The sequence below is a fragment of the Nomascus leucogenys genome, chromosome 22a, assembly GCF_006542625.1.
Source record: "Nomascus leucogenys isolate Asia chromosome 22a, Asia_NLE_v1, whole genome shotgun sequence".
Taxonomy (NCBI): Eukaryota; Metazoa; Chordata; class Mammalia; order Primates; family Hylobatidae; genus Nomascus; species Nomascus leucogenys.
Window position 1 is genome coordinate 75138236 of NC_044402.1, and position 24131 is coordinate 75162366.

Sequence of the window (24131 nt, forward strand, 5' to 3'; positions counted from 1 at the left end):
ATAGTATCAATTTCCTACTATAGCCTAGGGGCAAAAATATGAAAACACTCCATATTTTCATTGGTTCCCATTATTTTTGGAATAATCTTGAAAGTTTGAACGTGTGTCTTTTATTGTTAAAAATTTGAACACAAGATGGAACTTTCGTTCTAGAAAGGTGTTCATCTGATAGGTACAGAAACAGACTCTGGAGGGTTGTTGGCTCCAAGCCACACAGGTGGCCAGTGATAGTACTAGGCCCAGAATCTGGGCTCCTGGCCCCTAGCTGCAGACCCCTTCTCCAGCCACCAGGTTGGCCTCTGGGGCTCATCTCTCAGGCAGCATTGTCAGCTCAACGCATGTCAATGTCATATATTTTTGACAAATCAAATGTTTAGAAGAAGTCACTCTTTTTAGTTAGCCTCTTTCTTCTGAGAGCTCTGGAAGGAACTCCCGCCCAACCTCTCATTAAAAAGTGTCAAAATATTTTCTAGATTTCTGCCAGAGTAATATAAGAAGAAAAATAAATGGAATTAATGGTTGTTCTAACTGTAAGCAGTTTTAAATGATTATTTTAGGAGCTTATCACTTTTAACAGTAAACAAAAGAGGTTAGAAGAAGTACTCAGTATTTAATAAATGGCCAAACACATTTTCCTGAATATTCTTATGAGAAAAAAGTAAGCTATCAATATTTTTGATTTCTAAAAGCCAATTTAATAAATTAATAAATGCATGCCAGAAAAAATACCAAATTACAACTGAAAACCAATAATAATTTAACAGAAAATTCTGTGTTGTACACTTTTTATTGGTATGGATAACTTATTAAAGTAACAAATCTGAAAACACATTTTGCTTTTGCTGGAAAGAAAGTACTATGTTAGAGAAGAACTAAGAGAAACCAGAAATCATTTGCAAAATGTAGGCATGTGATATGGTCTATGGTAATGCAACAGCCAGAGGTGCTGTTTTATCCATCTGTGTGCGCGTGTTTGTACAAGCATCAGAAACCAATGACATAGACCCCAAAAGCAAAGTCACGACAGGCTTACTCTGTGAAACATGCTGGATTACAAGCACAGACTACCCAGGACGCAGAGGCGGTGCAGGCGCAGGTTTGTTGTTTCTTCTGTATGGGGTTTCCTTGCCAGATAGGGGGCTAATCATGCAATAGCTTGAGTTTCTCTGAACGTGATAAACACCCAGGATTACTAGAACCAGAAAGTGTGTGTTCACTGTTTTACAAGACAGCTGAGCAGTGCTACAAAAACAACAGAAAGTTCCTTCACTTTAATCTGGTTATATGCCCAAACCTCTAATCAAGAAATAATGCAGCTACAGGAGCAAATTAAATTACTATAAAACATTCCTTCATCTGTAAAACATTTCTTTTCCCCTCAAAAATTTAAAATAAAATGTCTTCATTTTTGATAAGCAGCTCCACCACCAGTCTCTGATATCGTATATCATTCAATGCAGCCATGGCGTCTAGTTCTGGAGATCTCATAAGGGTGGGTCCAAAGACGATTCCAAGGTTCTCTGCATTCATAAGATTCTCCTTTTCGTGGAGGGTCACTCTGCAAAATGCAAGTACAGGAATAAATGGCTGTGTAAGCCATATGTTCTTCATTGTGCTTGAACACTAAAACAACAAGATTCACAGTAAAAGTTTGCGTCCACTTATCAACTCTTCCACTAGGTTCTCTGTAATTTCAAAGTACTGACTTTCCTTAAAGTAAATTATGTCAAGAGATAATTTAAACTTGTGGTGATCACTGAGGCTTAAGCCTGAGTTAATGTGCTGCACTGTATGGATTCAGTTCTATCTATGGATCCTCCTGCCACAGCCCACCTACAGCCTATAGTTCTAAACCTACATTTGCAAACAGCTGAGAAGGAACTGGGTCACCTTGATTTAATCCACCCACCCTCCCTTCACTCTGGCTGTCTTTGCTATAGAGTAGTTTCGCAAGTAGACAGTTGAGTAAGTGTCTAGGGAGAGAACAGCAGCGACAGTAATAAGCAATGGCTATGGGTAGGCACCATCGTCAGGGAGGGTATGTGTTTATATGCTTTTTACCACTGCACAGTAACACAGAAAATATCATTTGAGAGTTAGTCCTGTTTTAGTGTGGAACACTTAATTACATCCCAATAGGAAGCAAACCTGAGTTTATAAGCGAAGTTGTAAGCACATTAAACAAAGGTTTTAACTCATGGTGCTCTTAAAGAGGAAAAATGTAAACATTCATGAGTGACTAAAATATCATTTTTGTATAACTCATGCCTTTGGCAACATATATATTTTTGTTTCTGATTGATTTTATATTTTGAAAACCTAAAACCACTAAAACTTGGTCATGTAATTTGGAAATCTTTGCTTCAACTGATAGAGATCGAGGGTGACCGAGTAGGGAGTAAAGCTGCATGACTATTGCCTGAAAACATCAAACCACAACTAACTGAAATACTTTGTTTTCCATTCCTCCCTTTATCACTTACTTCTTTACTCCACCACTTTTTACATCAGTTTGCAGTGCTGGCAACATTAATTCAATAATCGAAAATCCTATCACCAAGTTTGAAGTGCTTTTTTTGGAGCAAGAAGATAGGAAAAGTGAGCTGCCTTGCAAGTTGCAAGTTGCTTTCTTCTTGCTTTATTATGCAAGTGTCTTTACAGCCACAACTCTCTCTTTCCACAAAAATCAGTGCATGTCCTTGGCAGAATATTGGTATTCCTAGCATATCTGCAAACATATACTGGAACTGCAAATCCATTTATAACACAATCAAGTCTATACTCAGTACTGTAGTGTAAAATATTTTTAGCATTCCTTCTCAACTAGTGCAATTTCACAAAAGACAATATAGCTATGCATTTATTTATTCATTCAATAGATTATTTGTCCTTTCTTTCACCCTTCATTTTATCCTTAAAATTTGGATGCAATACAAGTCTAAGACTCAAAGTCTGTAGCTTGCCTCTTTAGATGTGCCATGAGGTACCGGAGGGTTTCGCAGTGAGCAGGTGGCAGTAGTTTCAGTGCTTCGTGAAGGGTTTCCAATTGCTCATCCGGATCCATAATTTCTAAAATAGCAAGTCGAATACCAAGAAGAAAAGAATTAACACAAAACTGATACAAATGGTTCACTGAATTCTATTCTTGTGATAATGCTCTGAAACTGTTAAGAAATGCTTTCTCATAATTCCTTGTCCACAGCTTTTGGAAATTATTTTTAAGGTTCAAGTCCAGATTTCCAAAGGCTCTTAGTTTCAATGTGGCAACACTATTTACTTGGACTTTTGGGGATGGAGGGAACATCCAGTTTTGTCACTTGAGTGTCCTGGACTCTGACCACTTTGGAAATTGGACATTGAATACAGGATGTAACTACAAAAAACTCAGATGTGTTGACACAGATAAAAACTTATACATTCAAATGAAGTGACCTTAAAATAATACTTATGGAATGATACATTGCTTAAAATATTTTGAAAATCCCTTTTCAGCAATGGTATACTAACCATGTCACTCCATTACCCACTATGACCCCAAGAAAATCTTATTGATATTCATACTTTTTTCTTTTTAAGCCAAAACATGTACCGTCCAACATTTACTTGCTTGATTCGTTACACTTAGTTTTAAATTACTTTGTTTTATATAAAAAAATCAAATCTACCTTCAAAATGCACACATTTTCTATGACTCAGACATTCAGAAGAATGCACGGCAGACTTTGAAGGCACTTCCAAATGTTTTGCCTGATGGCGAGAGCCCTGAAATAAATGTGACTCTTCCAAGGGTGTAAATTTTGAAGGGAACCATCTTAATTTGAATGTTTTAGTTCCAAATGAACAAAAACCCAGCACATTCCTTTGAGGTCGGACTGCATTCAATTCATTAGTCATTTGTATAACTGAAAACAATTAACATATTTGGAATTCTGTGATCTCAAAAAAGAGCACCACAGTACATTCCTGCTTCTACTCAAAGGTCAAAAGATGGGGTGCTTTTAAAAGTTGGGTTAGGCCAGGTGCGGTGGCTCACGCCTGTAATCCTAGCATTTTGGGAGGCCAAGGCGGGTGGATCGTGAGGTCAGGAGTTCGAGACCAGCCTGGCCAACATGGTGAAACCCCGTCTCTACTAAAAATACAAAAATTAGCCAGGTGTGGTGGCAGGTGCCTGTAATTCCAGCTACTCGGGAAGCTGAGGCAGGAGAATTACTTGAACCCAGGAGGCGGAGGTTGCAGTGAGCCGAGATTGCACCACTGTGCTCTAAGCCTGGGTGACAGAGCAAGACTCCATTTTGGGGGAAAAAAGGTGGGTTTCAAGGTAATTTCAACGAGACTCCATGCTGCTGAGTCCTAATCAGGATGGCGGCCTTGAAATGCTAGGAAGACTACATCTGACCAGAATGCAACATCCAAGACACAAGATAAAAAATCCTAGTGTTTCTAACTTATAAAACAGACCAACTCAATAGTAATGAACTGAAGTCAGGTAAAAATTGGCATAAGATGAATGTGAAAATTTCCTAGCATTGGTAAAGCAGATTTGATAAATTTCAGGAACTGAACAATGACTGAAGCTTTTTAATTCAAACAAGTTTTGACCATTTTACAATCTCTACCCCAAATTTCCTCACAGTTTCTGGCTCATTTCTTTGAATGAAGAATGTATTTGCTTTTTGCCATGATAAAAAATGTATGGTCTCTGAACTTTGGGGCCTTTAAAAAGTGCCAATTTATAACAGTAGTGCCAGCTCAGATACTGAAATTCAATCACTGAATTTCTAGAATAAAAGACGAGTACTCTACTTACTATAAAAACCACTAGTTAGGGTTTTTGTTTTCTGAGACAGCTCTGTCACCCCGGCTGGAGTGCAGTGGCATGATGATGGCTCACTGCAGCCTCGACTTCTTGGGCTCAAGTGATCCTCCTGCCTCAGCCTTACAAGTAGCTGGGACTGTGGGTGTGCACCACCATGTCCAGCTAAATGTTAATTTTTTTCGGAGACAAGGTCTCACTATGTTGCCCAGGCTGGTCTCAAACTCCTGGGCTCAAGCGATCCTCCTGCCTCAGCCTCTCAAAGTGCTGGGATTTACAGGTGTAAACCACCGCACCCAGCTCTAGTTTTTACTACAGGATAAATTAATTTGAAACTACACAAATCTGGAAATTAAAAAAAGGACCTAGTTTCCTTTTAATTTCCACAGTTAATCTCTGTAGGGAGAACTGTGAGATAGTGTTGTCGGGTGAGCAAAAAACATCTGCACATGGGGAGCTTACTTGCTACTGAGGGTGACTGACAATAAACCATGAATATGATATATTATAGTTAACACTCTATTAGAATGAGGCAAGTGCGATGGGAAAAACAGCAGGATAAGCATCGGAAGTGTTGGGAGTGTTGCAATTTTAAGTGGGGTGGTCAGGATAGACCTCAATGGGAATGAGCCATGTGGAGATCTGGAGAAAGACAGTGCTGGTGGAGGAGCAGCCATGCAGAGATCCTGAGGGGAGAGTATGCCTATAATGTTTGAGGAAAAGCGGGGAGCCAATTGTGGCTGCAGTAGAGTGAGTGAGGAGGGGAATATTAGCAGGTGTGGTCAGAAGGGCAACAGGGCACTTGATCATGTCAAGGGATGTAGGCTATTTTAAGGATTTAGCATTTACTAAGAGAAATGGGAAGGTTATCAACAAGGAAAGGTCATGATCTGACATGTATTTTTCACAGTTATCTATACTCTGGCTGCCCAGTGGAAAACAGACTGTGGAAGGCAAAGAATAAAAGCAGAAGGACCATTCCAGTAATTATTAAAAACATCCAGGTGAAGAATGACAGTAGCTTGGACCAGGGGGTAGCAATGAAGGTGATAAGAATTTGTTGGATTCTGGGTATATTTTGAAGGTTGAGTTCACTGGATTCCTGATGAAGGATGCATGAGAAACAGAAGAATCATGAATGATCCAGGTTTTTGGCTTCGACAGCTGCGAGGACGAGGCCTCTATTAAGTGAGATCAGAAAGACTGTGGGTGGAGGAGGTTTGGTGGAGAAAAGTTCCATTCGAGATGCCTTTCAGGCATTCAAATGAACATGCTGACTGTGGATTAATCTGATGTTCAGGGAGAGGACATTTACATCTCCAGGCTGGAGATATACATTTGGAAACAAATGACAAAATGCACTGAATATACTGAGATCAAATTGGCAGACATTCTTCCCCAGAACTCATTTCTCCTTTTCTTCCACTTACAAAAGTATTACCCATTACCATTTTTTAGAGAACACAACTCTTTAGCTACAAGAAGCATAATTTAAGAGAGAAATAGACAAAATGGAATGTATTCAGAGATGAGTGACCATCAGTTGGCAAATACACAAAATACACATGGAAAAGGGTGATGTCAAGAACACTGCCAATGGGAGAGAGTTATTAAATAAAAACAGGCAGATTTCTATTGTACACAGAAGGGCTTCATGACTGTTAGATCTGTCCACCAGTGGACTGGCTGCCTCTGGAAGCAGTGAGTGAGCTTGCAGCAATTAAATATTTCAAAAAGAATGTTTTATAGAAGACAGTCTAGCTGCATGACCCCTTAGAATATGTGCAAACTCTAATATCCTACAGTTCTCAATATAAAATTATGTTGACTTATCCAACAAATATTTATTATACCTACTATATAAGTAAGGGACTATCACAGGCACTGTGGGAAAAGGAACATGAGCAAGAACTTCTCCCTTTAAAAGGGACTCCGGTGAAGTAGGAAGACAAAACGTAATTATAACCTTCCAGCATGAAGGAAGGCGGCAGTAAAGATGTCCAAGTAGAGGTGATGGGAATCAGAGGAGAAAGATGGTCTGCAGCTGAGAGGTCCAGGGAAGAAGGATCTGGAAAATGTGAACATTGTCGGAGAAGGAAATAAAGACTCTAAGCCCTTAAAGATCTAATTAAAAGCTCTTCTACAGTATGTCTAGTTAATTTTACATAGAGAAACTTGAATACAAGAAGATTAAAACTTAGCAAAAGGGGCAGCTCAGTGGCAGAGCTGAGGAAATACAAGTTCTTCTTCCCAGGCTTCTCTTCCAGAGATTTTAAGTTGCTTGGGAACAAGAACCCTGGGTTTTATTTGAGTTGATCTCAAGGTTACACACTGAGACATGCAGCTTTTCGAAGCTGCTCTGGGAACAGAGCTCTCAGAATCCTTGGCCAGAGGAAGATTTCTCCCCTCATTACCACCGGGAGCTCAACTTTGGTAGTGCTGTTTCCATCGTGACCAGGAAGCATCCATAATGCTGGGTTACTGGAGGCTCTGTGAGAAGCATCTGTCTTTTTATTCTAGGGCAGCAATGTCTTAACTGCAGGGGGAGGGAGTGAGGAAGGGGGGGTGAGTGAACCCAGACTTCAGGTGGGTTCATCAGGGAGTTTCCGGGGGCTTTGGAAGAACTTCCGGCTGTAGCATGGGATGACCTGGCCTTCTCCACCCTTGCTTTCCTTTTTCATTTCCTGCAGTCACTCCCTTCCAGCTTTTAAGCTACAGGTTCCTCCAAGAAGCCTGCAAAAGCAGAGCTCAAACAGCTTCTGTAGAAGAAAGATTTAATGTAAATTCTGATTTTTTGTTGGCAAAGGATGCTAATAAATGCCAGAGACATTTTTAGGAGCTGAGAGAGAAAAAAAATTTTGGAGAATATATCCGCATTAGGAAGGATCATTTAACCCTGTCTCTCATTTGAAAGGGGTTCTTCCTTCTTCCCTTGTGTAAGTCTCATTCCCTGTTCTATCAAGTGAGCCAGGCAGTGTGACAGAGTGGGTAAAGCAAGGGCTCTGACCTTAGAGGTGTGTGTGAATGCCAGTGCCACCTCCCCTAGTGAGCAATGTGACCTTACACAATTTACTGATACTCCATCACATCTCCTTTCTAAAATTACATCATGGATGTAAAGTGCTCGGAAGGATTCATGGCACCTCGTCTATGCTCTATAAATGTTAATTTCTCTCATCTTCCTTATCTGCCTTTTAAGAGAATGGCCGTACCTGCACATCTAAAGAATGAAACAGACTCTATTGCCAGAAGAGAGTGTACAAGGATACAATATTCCACAAACAAGATATCGCTATCAAACATGTACAACAAACGTTTATATTATATATCGGTATTATGCCAGGGTTTTTGGTTCACATAAATCAGACATCCAAATAGCTGAAATTATAAGGAGAAATTTCTACCTTGATTTCCCAAAGTTTCTTTCTTATGATGTGGTTTCCAGAGTTCTCTGAGGGGTGAGATAAGGGGGCTTGCTAATTTTGGACAGGAAGGCTGTTTCAGAAACTCCAAAACGATGACAAATGATTTGGAAGGATAATAAAAAGGAGAGATTTTCTTCAGCAGCTAAGGTGGGTGTGGGGAAGGAAGGAGAGATCATTTGGAATTGTGGGGACAAAGGCCTCAAAATCCAAGAGGAGGCTTGGCTTTTACTTCTTCCTAGATACGGTGGCGTGTGGAGTTCAGAACCTGGGTTTGCATCACTGCTTTGTCCTCTGCTGATCGTGTGCCCCAGAGTTAGGCATAGAGCCAAGCTTCAGTTTTACTTCCAAGCAACATCAGAGTGGGAGCTTACCCACTTTCAGTGGGATCAGAGTCTTCGGGATCAGAGCATACTGTGGACTGGGCAGCTTTTCACAGGCTATCTGTGTGTGTGTGTGTGTGTTGCTTTCTAGATGAGTGGCAATCAGATTTATCTGTCTGGAGAGGAAATGTCTGCCCCAGAAGACAAGGACGTGTGAGATCCCTCATACAAATTTTCATGATCAGCACTGAGTCCATAAGAGACCTAGAATTTTTCATGCTTTCTAACCTAATGCTTTGAAAGAAATCAGTGTAATTCTCACAGCTGTTCTCTACATGGGAGCTTGAGCTGACCCACAAGAAATCAGGGCTCCATGGAACTAACCACAAAAATCCTCTACAAAAGCCCTGAGAGGGAAACTAAAATTTAGAACAAAGAAAGATTGTATTTCATGAAATTCCCAAGTCAAAAAGCAAATTAGTGTGACTAAGGAAGTGATGTTATCATTTAAAGATGAAGACAACATATGGTTTTAAAGAGAGAAAAGTAAAATGACAGAAATAGCCTATCTTTTCCAAAAAAACCAGTAATGCTAATACTTAAAACCATTAAGAATTCCCTTCTTTAAAAAATGAAGTGTGAATTACAGATATGATTTTTACAGCATAAATAAGCTTTGACAAACCTTTGCTTTTTCTCATTTTCCTTTCAACTAGAATTTAAAAAAACTTCTTGATATAAAATAGTGCTTTTTAAAGTACGATCTGTGGGCCAGTGCCAGTTTGCTGTTAATAGTCTGCGTTAACTTATACAGAAGTATAGAAACTGAGAATAAGAATTTAGAAACATATAGCAATCTGACAGAAATTTTATGTTTGCTGAATTTAATAAAAGATAGTTGGTTTTTTGTTTGTTTTTGTTTTATTTCTTGAGACGTAGTTTTGCTCTCATTGCCCAGGCTGGAATGCAATGGTGCAATCTCGGCTAACTGCAACCTCCACCTCCCGGGTTCAAGCAATTCTCCTGTCTCAGCCTCCTGAGTAGCTGGGACTACAGGCACGCACCACCATGCCCAGCTAATTTTTTGTATTTTTAGTAGAGACGGGGTTTCACCATGTTGGCCAGGCTGGTCTTGTACTCCTAACTTCAGGTGATCTGTCCACCTTGGCCTCTCAAAGTGCTGGGATTACAGACATGAGCCACCACCGGCCTGGTTTTTTTTAATTTTACTTTTTCAGTTATTCATTTTTATTTTATTTTACAAAAGCATTGGCCTACATCTCAAGAGCACTGGTATAAGCCTTATTTTGGAAAATGAGGTTTAGCACATTACAGAGAAGCTTCTGATGGTATTAAGTAATAAAATAATCTATGTTAGAGAACAATGCAAAATTCTTGTGAGTACATTAACCATAGAGAGAGGCAAAGGGGAAATATTTCATAAAATGCACTCAAGTTAGCCAGAAAACCAGGAAGAGTGATTACCAAGAGGAGGTTGTCAGGTTATTTGAAATACATGCATTCATACTTACTGGCAGATTCTATAAACTTAGGGTAGGCATCATATGTAATGAGTGGAATTGGCAAATCCCTGAAGTACAGTTTAAGTGCACCAGTGATAATGTTGATATCTTCATACATGTTCACAGAAATATCTGCCTTCTCACCATCTTTTAAGGATGTTGAAAGAAATAAAAGTAAATATCTGGATTCACAGCACTGTTTTAATGAATGACATATCTGTATACAAATCAGATTTTAAAGATCAGCAATTCTTCAGTTTTTAATGTAAAATTTAGTGTGCTACATGTTACATATTAATGATTTTCTGTGAAAGAGCCTCTTCTGATTTCCAGCATGCTTCACCTGCCCTACCAGACAGGTTAAGCTCCCCAGTTATTAATTTTCCTTTATAGCCCTTATTAAAATAAAATCAATAGCCACTGTGTGATTATTACTTAATGTGAGCCCTCCATGAGTGCAAGGACCAAGTGTACCTGGTTAGCCATCATATCTAAAGTAAAGAACATGGTGCCTGGCATATAGTAGCTGCTTAATAAATATTTTTGAGTTAACAAATCAATGGAAAATAGATTTAAACAAGCTAGAAGCCTAAAAGAGTAACATGCCGGGGCTTACTATGTACGTTGTTATTAAACTGGTTCTTTTTAAACCTGCTTTTTAGTAAGTATACACAAATATATTCTTCCATCTGTATTATCTATTTACTTATTTTCTGTTTTAAAATAATGTAAACAAATCCTGGAATCTGATATCCACATACTACATTCTAAGTAGGGCTATACCATATCAGCACAGTCTGTAACATCTCTGTTTCCTGACTGTTTCTTTACTTTCTGCTCTTGCCTCCACCAGACTAGGGCTCTTCTGGGGTAAAGCTGATGAGATTTTATCTGTTTTGACCATGGATCTCTCACTGTACCTGTCACATAAATATCTGTGATTCCACCAAAGGACAAAATGTAGCAGAGGTATAATGGCAACTGCTGACCTCAGAATAGTCAGCTTTCCATTCAGTCACTATTTCCTAAGCTGGGGAAGATTTCCCCAAACTTGCCTTTTTACCTTGGCTCTTAAGTGTCATTCCAGCATCCTATGGATATTGTCTTCTTTCTTGGATCTCATTACTTGAGGTTTATGCCTCTCAGAAGTGATCATCCTTAATTACTCCAAATTATTTTGCTCTGTTTATTCAAAGGTATAGGATCATTCCTTTGAACATGCATGGAATTGGGCAGCATTTATATATAGAACTGATTTTAATGACCAAGTCACTGGTTTCCTGTAATCCATGTTAAAATCCTTTGCATCATTACTATAGATCTTGCAGATGAATGCTGGTATATATCCTTGGGAGGCCAAAGACTGGCCCCTAGCAGTGTGGCTACAGGGAGCCAAGGTGAGCTCTTCATGAATTTTAAAATCTGTTACTTGTGTTTTCAGGTCACAAAATGGTTGTCTCATATTTTCCATAGAGGAAACTGTGTCATTTCTTTGCTCTCTGGGGTCCATAGGAACATTCAGTTTCTTTGTCAGTGTGAATTTATTTTTTTGAGACTCATAGCCAGAGGCTGGGAATGGACATGCTCAGTTGCAGAGCTTCCAGAGTAAAGAGATGCTTCTTCCCATTCAACCTGGCAGGGATTCAGGACTGCTCTTCCTGATGCTTATTTGGAGTGAATACACCATTACTTCACCTCCCTTTCTTTGCTCTTACCACATACTTGGGCTGACCTAGTTTCCCTCAGGTTGGTAATGAATATTTAATTATTTTTGCTTTCTGCCACTGTTGCCCACAAGAGGTCTGTGAATGGGAGAGGTTTGTGTGATAGAACTAGAATACGTACTTGCAAAGGAAAGTGGTTCTTTAAAAGATCACTAACTCTTACTCCTTTACTTCCTGTATTCAAGGCTACAGGTCTTCTTTGGAACCACCTTGTTTTAGTCCTTGAAGCAAAGACAAATTGGAGGACCATGGAAGCAAATCTTAAATGTTAGCTAAGAAAATTAAGCTCCACTGAGCTTTTCTTTGACTGGCCCCTTCTCCTACAGTGGCAGATGGGTCCCCCACAGAAGGCCCCTAAAGCTTCTTTCAGCTTTCTGGCCCCAACACTTGAGTCCGGGCTTGGGTCTCACTCAGCTCATCGAAGATGGTGATGAGGATGCCAGGCAGGGTAAGGTGGCTTAACTCAAGCCTGAGAAGCCTGAAATCTGTAATGGTATAGATCCCACTCTTTTCTCTATCGTTTTTGGTGAATGTAATTGCTCTGTATGTATTTTGGTGAACATGGACCAGCCTTGGATACTCAAATATTGGTAACATAGTTAAATTTTATACTTCTTTCACATTCTGAAATTTGACTGTTTAATACTTACAACTCATAAAAAAGAAACTATAAGCTAAGTTTTTAAATTTGGTATAATAATCATCAATGATTTAGAAAAATAATGCAAAAAATACCTCACAAGAAATTGTGCCTTTTTAGAAAAGAGTATTACTGTCCTAAGTTATGGAACATTGTGAAAAACATACCTCTGTCGAAAGCCATCTTGACATCTTCAATTAGGTCACTAAATCCTGATACTCGGTATAGTCCTTCAGAATTAAGACCTGAAAAATAAAACTAGTTAGTTTCTTTGAATTATGCCTTTTCTTCAGATTTTAACTCCTCACACTTTAAGCTGGGAGGTAATGTGTCAGAAGAAATAAAATATACATGTTTAGAAATCTTTTCACACTCTTCTAGAATAAAACGATTTCACACACAGTTAAACTCTTACCTATTGTCACCTGAATATCATCTGGCTCATCATTTGGTCTAATTAAGTGAAAAATGTTAAGTCTTAAGGGAAATAATTCATCACCCCAATTACATCATACATTCTTTTACATAACAGAAGACTAAGATAAGTAGGCCTGTTTTTCTCAAGTGGGAAAGAATAATTAGGATGCAGCTCTGTTTTTGGCTTTAGATAGTTTTAGTAGAGCATTTACACTTTTGCTTCTTGAACCAAAGAAAAATTTAAAAACTGAAAAATGAATTTGTCTTTACCTGTCAACTTTTGCAGACTGGAAGCATCATCTATAAATATATTTTTATATAAGCATATTGGCTATACTTAGTTAAATGTACCTTGAAATCAAGCTATTTAATTGTTAAATTAATTCATTTCAGTCTTTGAGATCATTTGACGTATGAAACCATTCCCCTCCAAATTACAGAAGACAACTGTATTGTGCAATGAGGTACCCAAAAGGCATCAGGACTGGTACTGGTAGTGAACGGACACCACTGCAACCCGCACTGCAAATGGCTCACCTCTAGACTCAATCTCCCTGATGCACATGTCTACCACCATTGGCCGCTTAGTGGTGTGTGCTTTCACGAGCGTTGTAAGGTCACAGCTGTACACCTTTTTGACATGCTTCAAGTCTGGCTTACAGTCATTTGGGACCATCTTGGAACATTGCTTATGAACATTCAAACCACAATCTAAGAAAAGAATAAAGAAAGGAAACATTCGATATTATTTTCAGAATTTTGAGCATTCTGGACTCAAAAAGGCACTCCAGCTTGAACTAGGTTTTAAAGTGGAGTAGACTCCAGCAGTTCTTTCTTGGTGGAAAAATAATATTCTCATCTTTTCTCTTGGAACGATTTGGTTATAAGCCAGGAGACCAGAATTCTAGCTCACGCTTCATCATTTAATTGCTGTATGATCTCAGGAGAACACAACAAAAAAATCAAAATTAATGTGTTTAATTCAATGTCCACAAAATATGTCAAATAGCCAATAAACCCATTTCTTTAAAGTTACATAAAACATTTATTTAATGTGGGGTATAATTGCATTTTAAGTATATTTGACATAAAGCGGAATTGGACCTCCAAAAGTAGGAATATCCAGGGCCCTCTTAAAATGGTGCTGCTCATGTTTATATCTATCTGTAATCCTTTCTACATATATGATAACTAATACATAATTCCTCTAGTAGCTGGAAATAGCCGTAACTATTATTTATTGCTATACTATTACTGGCTAACATTTATTGAGGGCTTACTAGTGCCAGGCACTATTCTAAGTGCTTTACATTTATTATTTCACTTAAACTCACAAAGCTCTATGAAACAGGTACTTTTTTTCCTCATATTATACCTGAGAAAACCAAGCACGCAAGTAATAAGTAATTTACCCGAGGCCACGCATTTAGTACACAGTGGAACAGAACTCAAGCCTATGGATGATTCTAGAGTCCACATTTTAAAAATGTTTACTGTTTAATTACAAAGGATATAGCTGAAGAGATGTATAGGATGAGGTATGGGGAAAGAGGTGTGGAGGTTCCAGCCCTCCCTGGGTGTATCACCCTCTAGGAACCGCCACATGTTCAGCTATCTGGAAACCCCTAGAGTCAGTCCCCAATTTTAACACCTAGACACATACTGCCTCTACTGAAGTTACTCATTTGCTTTGTAATTTTACTTGGTTATAACTTCTAAGATGCCAGAAACCAAACATTTTCTAGTTAATATTGTGAGACACTTTATTTTTCAACAAGAAAAGTACAAAGAAATTTTAGATGGGGTAGAGAGGAATACAAATATTTTGTTAAATTAGACTGCAGAGTAAATCATACCTAAATAATTCAACTAAAATAAATGTTATCTTTATGTTTTTTTAAAAATAACCCATTTGTTTTTAAGTTCACAAAAACTTGATGTTGACCTCTTGTAAATCCAGTCCAAGTGGTGCATGTATGATTTATAGCCAGGTCTTAGTGAAGCCAATTTGAAAATCGTACAATGCCATTCAGTTTTGCTTGCTGTTTCTGGCAGAAAGGGGATCCTAATATTCACCTCACAAAATTGTTATGAGAATTAATGAGTCAATGCATTCAGGTGCTTCGAATGTTGTAAAATGCTAGACAAATGCTGGTGATCATTATCATGACTTTTGGTAAAAGTTATTAGCTGTGATCTAGTTATATATAGTGGTAACAGTTAACAGAGACAAGGAAAATTAGCCAAAACTTACAAACAATATCATTGTTTCATTAGATGTGTAGATACTGCCAACTTGAAATAAGAACTTAATGCCTGTGGCAACTCTCGGGAAAGAATTCATATGAACTGAGCACCTCCATGTGCAAAGACAGGCTAGGTGTCAAGGGAAGCTGGGTCTCTGCATACATGTGGAAGATGAGATCACCAGTGCTAACAGTGCCAAAAGTTATCACCCCTAAGGAATGTCAGCTTGTGAATACAGAATGGCTTCCAGAACAAAGAGCTCAATCTACACTATCTGAACAAATGACCCAACACTATTCTGTATCATTAATGTCCAAATGACTTCAGAACCAAATCCCAAATTCTTCTTTATCTCTGTATTAGAGAATACATAAGAGATCTGACTCAATCATAAGGCAACCAACTGTCCACTTAAAAGATCTCCTGTCTCCTGAATATTTTAATGTTTTAGGTAACTTTTACAACTTAGAGTTCAGTCTAGAATTTATTAGCTGTGTGATTTTGAGTGAGTTGCTCAAATTTCCTGTACCTCGTGTAAAATGGGAACAATAATAGTGTTTATTAGTGTTCATGTGAGGCTTCAATGTTAATATATGTAAAATGCATACATGCAGTAAACTGTGTTCACCATGACTATGTTGTTCTTATTTAGAAAAATGAAATAACACTTTGAGAGGCCTTTTCTATGTCGTACCTCAAGATTGTCAATCAGCTTAAGGTCAGAAGCTAAGTTGAACTCAAGGCTAAAAATTTCATATTTGTCAGATGTAGAGGCCAGGTCCTGAAAAGGAATTGGATAACTGGGGATACAGATGCTTCCATATCTACACTGTTCTTAGTGTATTTCATTTAAATAAAAGGACCCCCACGTAAGTAATGCATCATTTCTCTCTTAACTGCTTTCACCATATTTGGGGAGTTTTCAGCTATTATTTTTTTCAAATATTTTTTCAGCCTCTCATTTTTTATCTTCTTTTGGGATTCCAACAACACAAACGCTGAAACTTTTGTCATGGTCCCACTGGTCTCTGAGGCTCAGTGCACTTTTTAAAATCTATTTTTTAAGCCAAGCATGGTGGCTCACACCTATAATCCCAGCACTTTGAAAGGCTGAAGTGGGAGAATTGCTTAAGGCCAGGAGTTTGAGACAAGCCTAGGCAACATAGTGAGACCCTGTCTCTACAAAAATTTTAAAAAATTGGTGGTTGTGGTGGTGTGCGCCTGTAGTTCCAGCTACTCAGCGGGCTTGAGATGGGAGGATGGCTTGAGCCCAGGTGGTCAAGGCTGCAGTGAGCTATGATCACACCACTGCACCCCAGCCTGGATGACAGAGCGAGACCCTGTCTCTAAAAAAAGTAAATTAAAAAATGCATATTTTCTCTTTGTTGTTTGACTTGGATAATTTCTACTGATCTTCACTTCAAGTTCATCTTCACTCTGTCATGTCTATTCTGCTATTGAGCCCATAATCCGGTGAGTTCCTTTTAGTTATTATATTTTTCAGTTCTAAAATTTCCATTTGGTTCTTCCTAATATCTATTTCTTTTCTGATATTTCCTTTTTTTTTTTTTTTTCATTTGTTTCACGAGTGTTCATAATTGCTTGTTGGGGCATTTTTATGATAGCTGCTTTTCTTGTCTGATAATTACAACATCTGTGTCATCTTGATGTTGCTGTTGGTGTCTGTCAATTGTCCTTTTTTATTTAAGATTTTCCTAGTTATTTCCAGAGTAACTTTTGATGAGTAATTCTGAACTGTATCTGATATTTTGAGTATTATTTGACTCTGGTTCCTACTAAATCTTTGAAATTGTAGCCTGTAGTCAACCTGTTTGGATTTAGAATGCTCTTTTGTAGACTGTGATCCAAATGTCAACCTAGTTTACAAAGTTTTTTTTAATGCTACTGCAGTGCTATTGTGCCTGCCCCACTTGTATATTACCCAAATGGCAGGACTCTGCTCCACATTCTCTGTGGCACTGGGTGGGAGGGAGAGGTATTGCAGGTAGGGTGGAAGTCAAAGCTGTGCCCACAAACTTGGTTGGGGAATAGTACTATTTTACATGTAACTGTAGGGTGGGCATAGGATAGAGTTCTCACCAGTCTGAGCTGCCTCATTACTGCAGGTTAGGGATGAAGATACAGCTCTCCCCATAGACTTGGGCTGAGAGGTTGCTGCTTCTGTTATAGAGTGGAGAAGAAAGTCAGGATCCCACTCACAAGCTCAGCAAAGGAGGGATACCAGTTTCTGCAAGGCAGGAATGGAAGGAAGCTAGAGTTCCACTCACAGGTTTGCAGTAGAGTGCACCACTGCTATTGCAAGGTGGCGGTGGAAAACTGGCTTGTACCTACAGACTCTGCTGCTTCAGCATCCACTGAGAAGGTGTAGTAGAAGGGTCTCTGTTTACCCAGGGAATGGAAGGTATGACTGAAAGGTTTCTGTGCTGCTGGGCTGCCCTTTTCCCACTGCGTTAGCTAGAAAAAGCAGCCTTTTTGGGGATTATTTTTAATCTCTGCCAGTTGGCATTTATGGTTCGTGGGCTTCTCTGGTGCCCAGGCTGGGATAACATTGGAGGTTAAAACAGACAAAATTAGCCACGAGGGAACTCGCTGCTAGGTTGTTTCTGGAATCCTGAGGTGCTTAGTCTGCCTTCCAACTTTTCAGAGTCTTCTGATAGTTGATGTACATGTTTTGTCCAGGGCCTTTTGTTATAATTATTGGGAGTAATAAAAGCATATTTATCCATCTTGTCCAGAACTGGAAGAACTCTTTTTATTTTTTATTTATTTTTTTTATTTTTTTTGAGATGGAGTCTCTCGCTCTGTCACCCAGACTGGAGTCTCACTCGGCTCACTGCAAGCTCCGCCTCCCAGGTTCACACCATTCTCCTGCCTCAGCCTCCGGAGTAGCTGGGACTACAGGCGCCTGCCACCGGGCCCGGCTAATTTTTTGTATTTTTAGTAGAGACAGGGTTTCACCGTGGTCTCGATCTCCTGACCTCGTGATCCACCTGCCTTGGCCTCCCAAAGTGCTGGGATTACAGGCGTGAGCCACCGCGCCCGGCCTGGAAGAACTCTTATAACAACATTTTAGAAGCATGAAATTCAATAAGCTTCATAATCTAATAATAGTGTTGATATACCTCATACTTTAAGTGTAATACACACAGGTCGCAGATTGAGTCAGAAAGGGCTCTTGATAAAAAGCTATCCCAATATCTTCATTTCAAGCTGAAGACAATAAGGTTGAGCGAGGCTAAATGAGTTGTTCAGGTTACTCAGCCAGAAAGTGCTAGAACTGACTTTGAAATCTTAGATTGCTGATTCCCAGTCTGTCCTCTTTCCACTGGCTCACACACACCACTTTTCCCCACGTATACCATACAGTACATCATGTACTCAAAGTTATATTTTCCATTATTGAAGATGAATTTGCTATTTTCAACCTCTTATTCAAAAATGTATATTGTACCCATTATTCATTGTATAGACTTGAGTTTACAAAACATTGCTATAATTTACCCAAATGAGTCCCCTTATAGATATCTATATATATAATTGATCTGGTAGGGTTTTTAAAATGCAATGATGAAACTTGTTTTGTCATATTCTTTCCCTATGTATAAAAATCCAGTAGAAAGCAAAAAAGTAAAATTGTGATGCATGCACATAAAACATCTGAATGGCACTAATGGTTTTTGGTATTGACTTTTTTCCTTTGAATGTTTGGAGTCATCCCCCAATTTTTTTTTTTTTTTTTTTTTTTAAACAGGGTCTTGCTCTGTCACCCAGGCTGGAGTCAATGGCATGATCTTGGCTCACTGCAACCTCTGCCTCCCAGTTCAAGTAATTCTCATGCCTCAGTCTCCAAGTAGCTGGGACTACAGACATGCGCCACTACGCCCAGCTAATTTTTTTTTTTTTTTTTTTTTTTTGAGACGGAGTCTTGCTCTGTTGCCCAGGCTGGAGTGCAGTGGCGTGATCTTGGCTCACTGCAAGCTCCACCTCCCGGGTTCATGCCATTCTCCTGCCTCAGCCTCCGGAGTAGCTGGGACTACAGGTGCCCACCACCACGCCCGGCTTATTTTTTATATTTTTAGTAGAGACGGGGATTCACCGTGTTAGCCAGTATGGTCTTGATCTCCTGACCTTGTGATCCGCCCACCTCGGCCTCCCAAAGTGCTGGGATTACAGGCGTGAGCCATCACGCCCGGCCAATTTTTTGTATTTTTAGTAGAGATGGGGTTTCACCATATTGGCCAGGCTGGTATCGAACTCCTGACCTCAGATAGTCCACCTGCCTTGGCCTCCCAAAGTGCTGGGATTATAGGCGTGGGTTACCACATCCAGTATTCATCTCCCATTTTAAACATCAGCAGGTTCCTAAGCTTATTTGGAACTCAGTGAAGACTGGACAAAGTGATGAGTGAGCTCAGATTTAGGTATTTAAGGAAGAGGGAAATGTTTTCTAAACTGATGTTCTCTCTTTTATTTAAATAAGATAAAACTATGGGAAAATATTAATATTTTATGCACAATTTTAAAAATGTATCTGAAAGGCTAAATTTTTGGCAGGACTGGATATGAAGTCTTTGCCAAAGACAGGGCAAAGTCATTAAAATAAAGCTGATTTTTATATACTTACATTCACAGTGCAATTCGCTAGCCTTGAGCTTGCTCTGAAAACTGCTGCTTCAGGGACTAACAGTATATCAATATTTCAGTTTGCCATTAAGGCTTTATTTGGTTTTCATACTTATTTATTAAAGTCATATAACTCTTATATAGTTCCATTTCTCTCAGGGAAGCTCTATACTACAAATAATAATAAAAGGTACATAAATGATTTCATTTGTTGAATCTCTTGGTTTGGTGGGTTATTTTTATGTTACTATTAAATCACATTTCTCCCTTCCAATTTCTCAAGTTAATAAGCATAGAATAAACATATCAAAGGAAGAATAAAAAATTCAAGTCACATTTTATTCTATACTTTCTTAATAAAATATTTCTATTAGACTACCAACTTTAGGTTACTTTCAGATTTTCTGGGGCTTGATTTTGCTAAAACACAGGTTTTATATCTAGAAAGCACAGAAATTAATTTTTTGAAAGGAATAGCTGATATTTACATTCTATTGACAGGATTAAAGGATAACATTATGTTAATAAGATTTGAAATTATAATCATTATTCTCTCTGTTCTTATTTTAAATAATGGCAAACAAAAACTTGTTTTGAAACATATCTCTTGGTTTTTTCCCCCAGGAAAGTGGAATAGCTTGTATTTTAATACGCATCAGAAGTAATTATTTTCATAAGCAAAATTAAGAAGAATGCTTTGTTCTTTGGAATATTGATGAAAATATTGTTTCCAACTAAAAGGGGCTCCATGAAACTTTTAAGCAAGTCTTACCAATTTCTCACTGGCTTACAAGGACAAACATAACTCTTTAGGTACAATCAATCAAAACAGCAGTTAAAATAAAAAACATTACTTCCACTTATTTTCTGCAACCTAAAAGGGCTTGTATACCTCAAGTAATAAATACTTACACTTTATTATTAGGAAAACTGCTGCCATTTCCCTTTGGAGGCAGCAAAGATAATGATACACTGAAAACACGAAGTCACTTTCATAAATAACCAACATTAAACTTATATGTCTGATTTGAAATAATTATCCTTCTTAATTTCTTAGAATATTCTGGTAAGGCTAAGATGAAAACAATTCAGGAATGCTGCTAGAATAATGGTCTTTTTTTAAAGACGAATGTTTGACAGTCTCCATGATTACATAATAATAGATTAACCTATAAGCTTACCTTTCATAAAGAAAAATACTATTCAAAGTAACTATTCTAAATGAACAACGACCATCCTTTGAACTTGATTGTTCAAGGCTACCTACTCAGGTCATAAATATTCCAGCCGGAGTAGCACCATTCCCAGTCTGCAGTTAGCTATGCCCTTGCAACATCACTTTCTTCACTTCAGAGGAGGCTAGAGGACGGGTGACTTTGGTGGGTAAGACTGTAATGCCTGCAATGTCACCTTGCACTGCGTGGTTTTGAATAGCCCATGTAATGTAATGATTAGCATTCTCAGGATCGTCCCTGCTGCTCCCTCAGTTGTCCTCATCGCTGTGGTGTGCTTAGCAGCAAGCCAGCGCTTTCAGTCCTGAAGGGACAGCTTGCCTGGTATTAGCTGGATTTAGTCTGACTCCTACAGCAACTTGGCCAGCCTGGTGGTTGGAACATCACCCAATACCTTTACATGATGTTTAAAAAAGGGCTGTGGCGAGGGACACAAAATTGCTGCTTTTGGCAAACACTCCTTTAAACATTCCTGACAAGCTCTCTTTTGCCTTGGTGGATTTTGAAAAAAGAAGGCAGAACAAAGCAAGCTGTCTCAGGAATCAAAGGCAGATAAATACATTTCTTTTCTGAGAGCCTGCCATTTTTCTTTGGAAAGAATACCTTTAGTGTTCAGTGGTTAGTGCATTAGTTCACAATTGCTGCTATAACAAATTATTAATACCACAAACTCCTGGCTTGAAACATCAAGCATATATTATCTTACAATTCTGGAGGTCAGAAGTTCAAGATCACTTTCACTGGGCTAAAATCAAGGTGTTAGTGGGTCTGCATTTCTTCCGGAGGCTTAGGGGAGAATCCACTTCTTTCCTTGCCTTTTCCAGTTTCCAAAGACCACCTGCATTCCTTGGCTTGTGGCTCCTTCCTCTGTCTTCAAAGCTGGCAGCATAGCATCTTCTCTTCCCTTTGACCTCTGCTTCTGTCCTTGTATCATCTTTCTCTGACTATCAACCTCTCGCCTCCCATTTATAAGGGCCCTTATGATTGTGATTATACTAGGCCTCCCTTGACAATCTAGGGTACTCTCCCTGCTGTGGTTTGAAAGCGTCCCCTCAAAAATTCAGGTGTTGCTAATGTGACAGTATTAAGAGATGGCACCTTTCAGAGATGATTAGGTTGAGGGCGCCTCCCCTGTGAATGGGGATTAGGTGCTCTTATAAAGGGGCTTGACAGAGGGAGTTGGCCCCTTTTATACTCTTCTGCCAAATCATGAGGACACTGCATTGTAGGCACCTCCCCTCTGGAGGACACAGCTTTCCAGGCGCCATCTTGGAAGCAGAGCTTGGACCCTTACCAGACACTGAACCTGCTGGCAGCTTGATCTTGGACTCCCTAGCCTCCAGAACTGTGAGAAATAAATTTCTCTTATTTATAAATTACCCAGTCTGTGGTATTTTGTCATAGCAACCCAAAACTTCCCATCTCAATATCCTTAATTTAAATGACATCTGCAACATTCTTCGTGCCATGAAAGGAACAAGGAATGTTGTTCTGGGAATTAGAAGCAGACATCTCTGGGGAGCTATTTTTCAGCTTATCACAGCTAGTGTGCACTCTCTCTTTAAATTCTCAATTCTTTGCATTTGGATTTAGATAGTCAAAGGCCAGATGAGCCTCAAAGCCACTTCAGACCTAAGAATCTCACTGTCAATCCAAATATAATTAGTTGTCATAGAAAACAGAATGAATTCAAATTCCAACCCTCCGTGTTTTCAAAATGAGTTGACTTGTGCTTGTATTACCATTAATGTGGTTCAAATCACACTGAATATAATGCTTTTAAGGACAAGATATAACATAAAATGAAAAATCTCCTCAGGGCTTTTCTTTCAATTCCTGACCTTTACTCACAATAAGAGGTAGAGGCTATTAATGTGGGTGGCTGTGGAGATGGGGATGAATTCTTTCTCCTTTCCCCCATATGATTGACATGATAAATGTTCCAAAACATTTCTTTACAACATGATTGGGGTTGTAGCATATTCCCAAAGATTATTCATAGTTGCTGTACCCATTCTCTATTAATAGCTAAGAATTCTTATATAGATGGCCTTCACTTTTTCAAAATGGAAATGATATACACCCTTACTCATGAAAGAAAAGCTTTTAAGTTTGTGACAGTCATAAAACACTTTAAAAACTGTTTCTGAGTATCAGCTGGACAAGACTGTCTCATAAAGGCAAACTGGGCTCATTGAGACCATTGTTCTCGAGCAGGCAATTTGTGCTTTGGAAAGAGTATTCCATCTGCCTTTGTGAAACTGCAATGCACACTGCCTCAATACCTCCACTTTATCAACACTTTCCATTCTACTGTTTCCCTCCAGTGCAAAGGCACAACCATGGCCTTCTTCATCCCAACTCTGGATAACCACCAGCCACAGCAAGCCTTTCCTCATTCACTCTGAGCTTTGACTCTGAGCTGAGGCACTCCCTGATGAACACCTCTGCACAGCTCCAAGTCCACATGTGTAGGATTCTTATCCCACTCCCTGTGGCAGGAAGGTCCTTGAATGGCGACATATGCCTGGAACCTTATTACATTTTAGTGATACTAAGGGAATAATAACTGAAAGAAGAGCGACTTGGAACATTTCCATGCAATACATATTATATCTTGCTATTCAAAGGAAATGCAATTTAGAAATAAGAATCAGACCCCAGAAATCTCTGCACATAATGGACAACAAAAATATTCCATTTAAAAATCATGCCATAAAAGAAATGATGTTTATAGTGATAAATCTGACAGTTACTATAGTTACCATTTTGAAATACTTAGTATATTTTTTTAGTGTAAAGCTTCATGCTAAAAGACATGTAAGAAGATATTTTTTAGTTTTACAAATTAAATAGCAAAAGGAAACTTTTATGACAAAATACTAGACATTTAAAATTTACATGATTATTTTTAAGCCTATGTCAGAATTTATAGTAGTTTGGGCCGGGTGCGGTGGCTCACGCCTGTAATCCCAGCACTTCGGGAGGCTGAGGTGGGCAGATCACGAGGTCAGGAGATCGAGACCATCCTGGCTAACATGGTGAAACTCTGTCTCTACTACAAAAAAAGACAAAAAATTAGCCAGGCGTGGTGGTAGGCACCTGTAGTCCCAGCTACTAGGGAGGCTGAGGCAGGAGAATGGCGT

The 24131-nt window shown here is 38.9% G+C and overlaps 1 protein-coding gene across 2 annotated transcripts in view; it reads right to left on the reverse strand.

The window, feature by feature from the left end:
- Positions 1-640: 640 nt before the first annotated feature.
- Positions 641-24131, reverse strand: part of CHN1 (chimerin 1) — a 210122-nt gene continuing 186631 nt past the window's right edge. For both annotated transcript variants that reach the window (XM_030803419.1, XM_030803420.1), the window contains 5 exons: positions 13400-13573; positions 12613-12690; positions 10091-10228; positions 2964-3069; positions 641-1558 (listed from right to left, as the gene is read on the reverse strand). In XM_030803419.1, coding sequence (XP_030659279.1) covers positions 1387-1558; positions 2964-3069; positions 10091-10228; positions 12613-12690; positions 13400-13573 — 668 coding nt within the window. In that variant the 3' untranslated portion in view covers positions 641-1386. The remainder of the gene's footprint in view (positions 1559-2963; positions 3070-10090; positions 10229-12612; positions 12691-13399; positions 13574-24131) is intronic.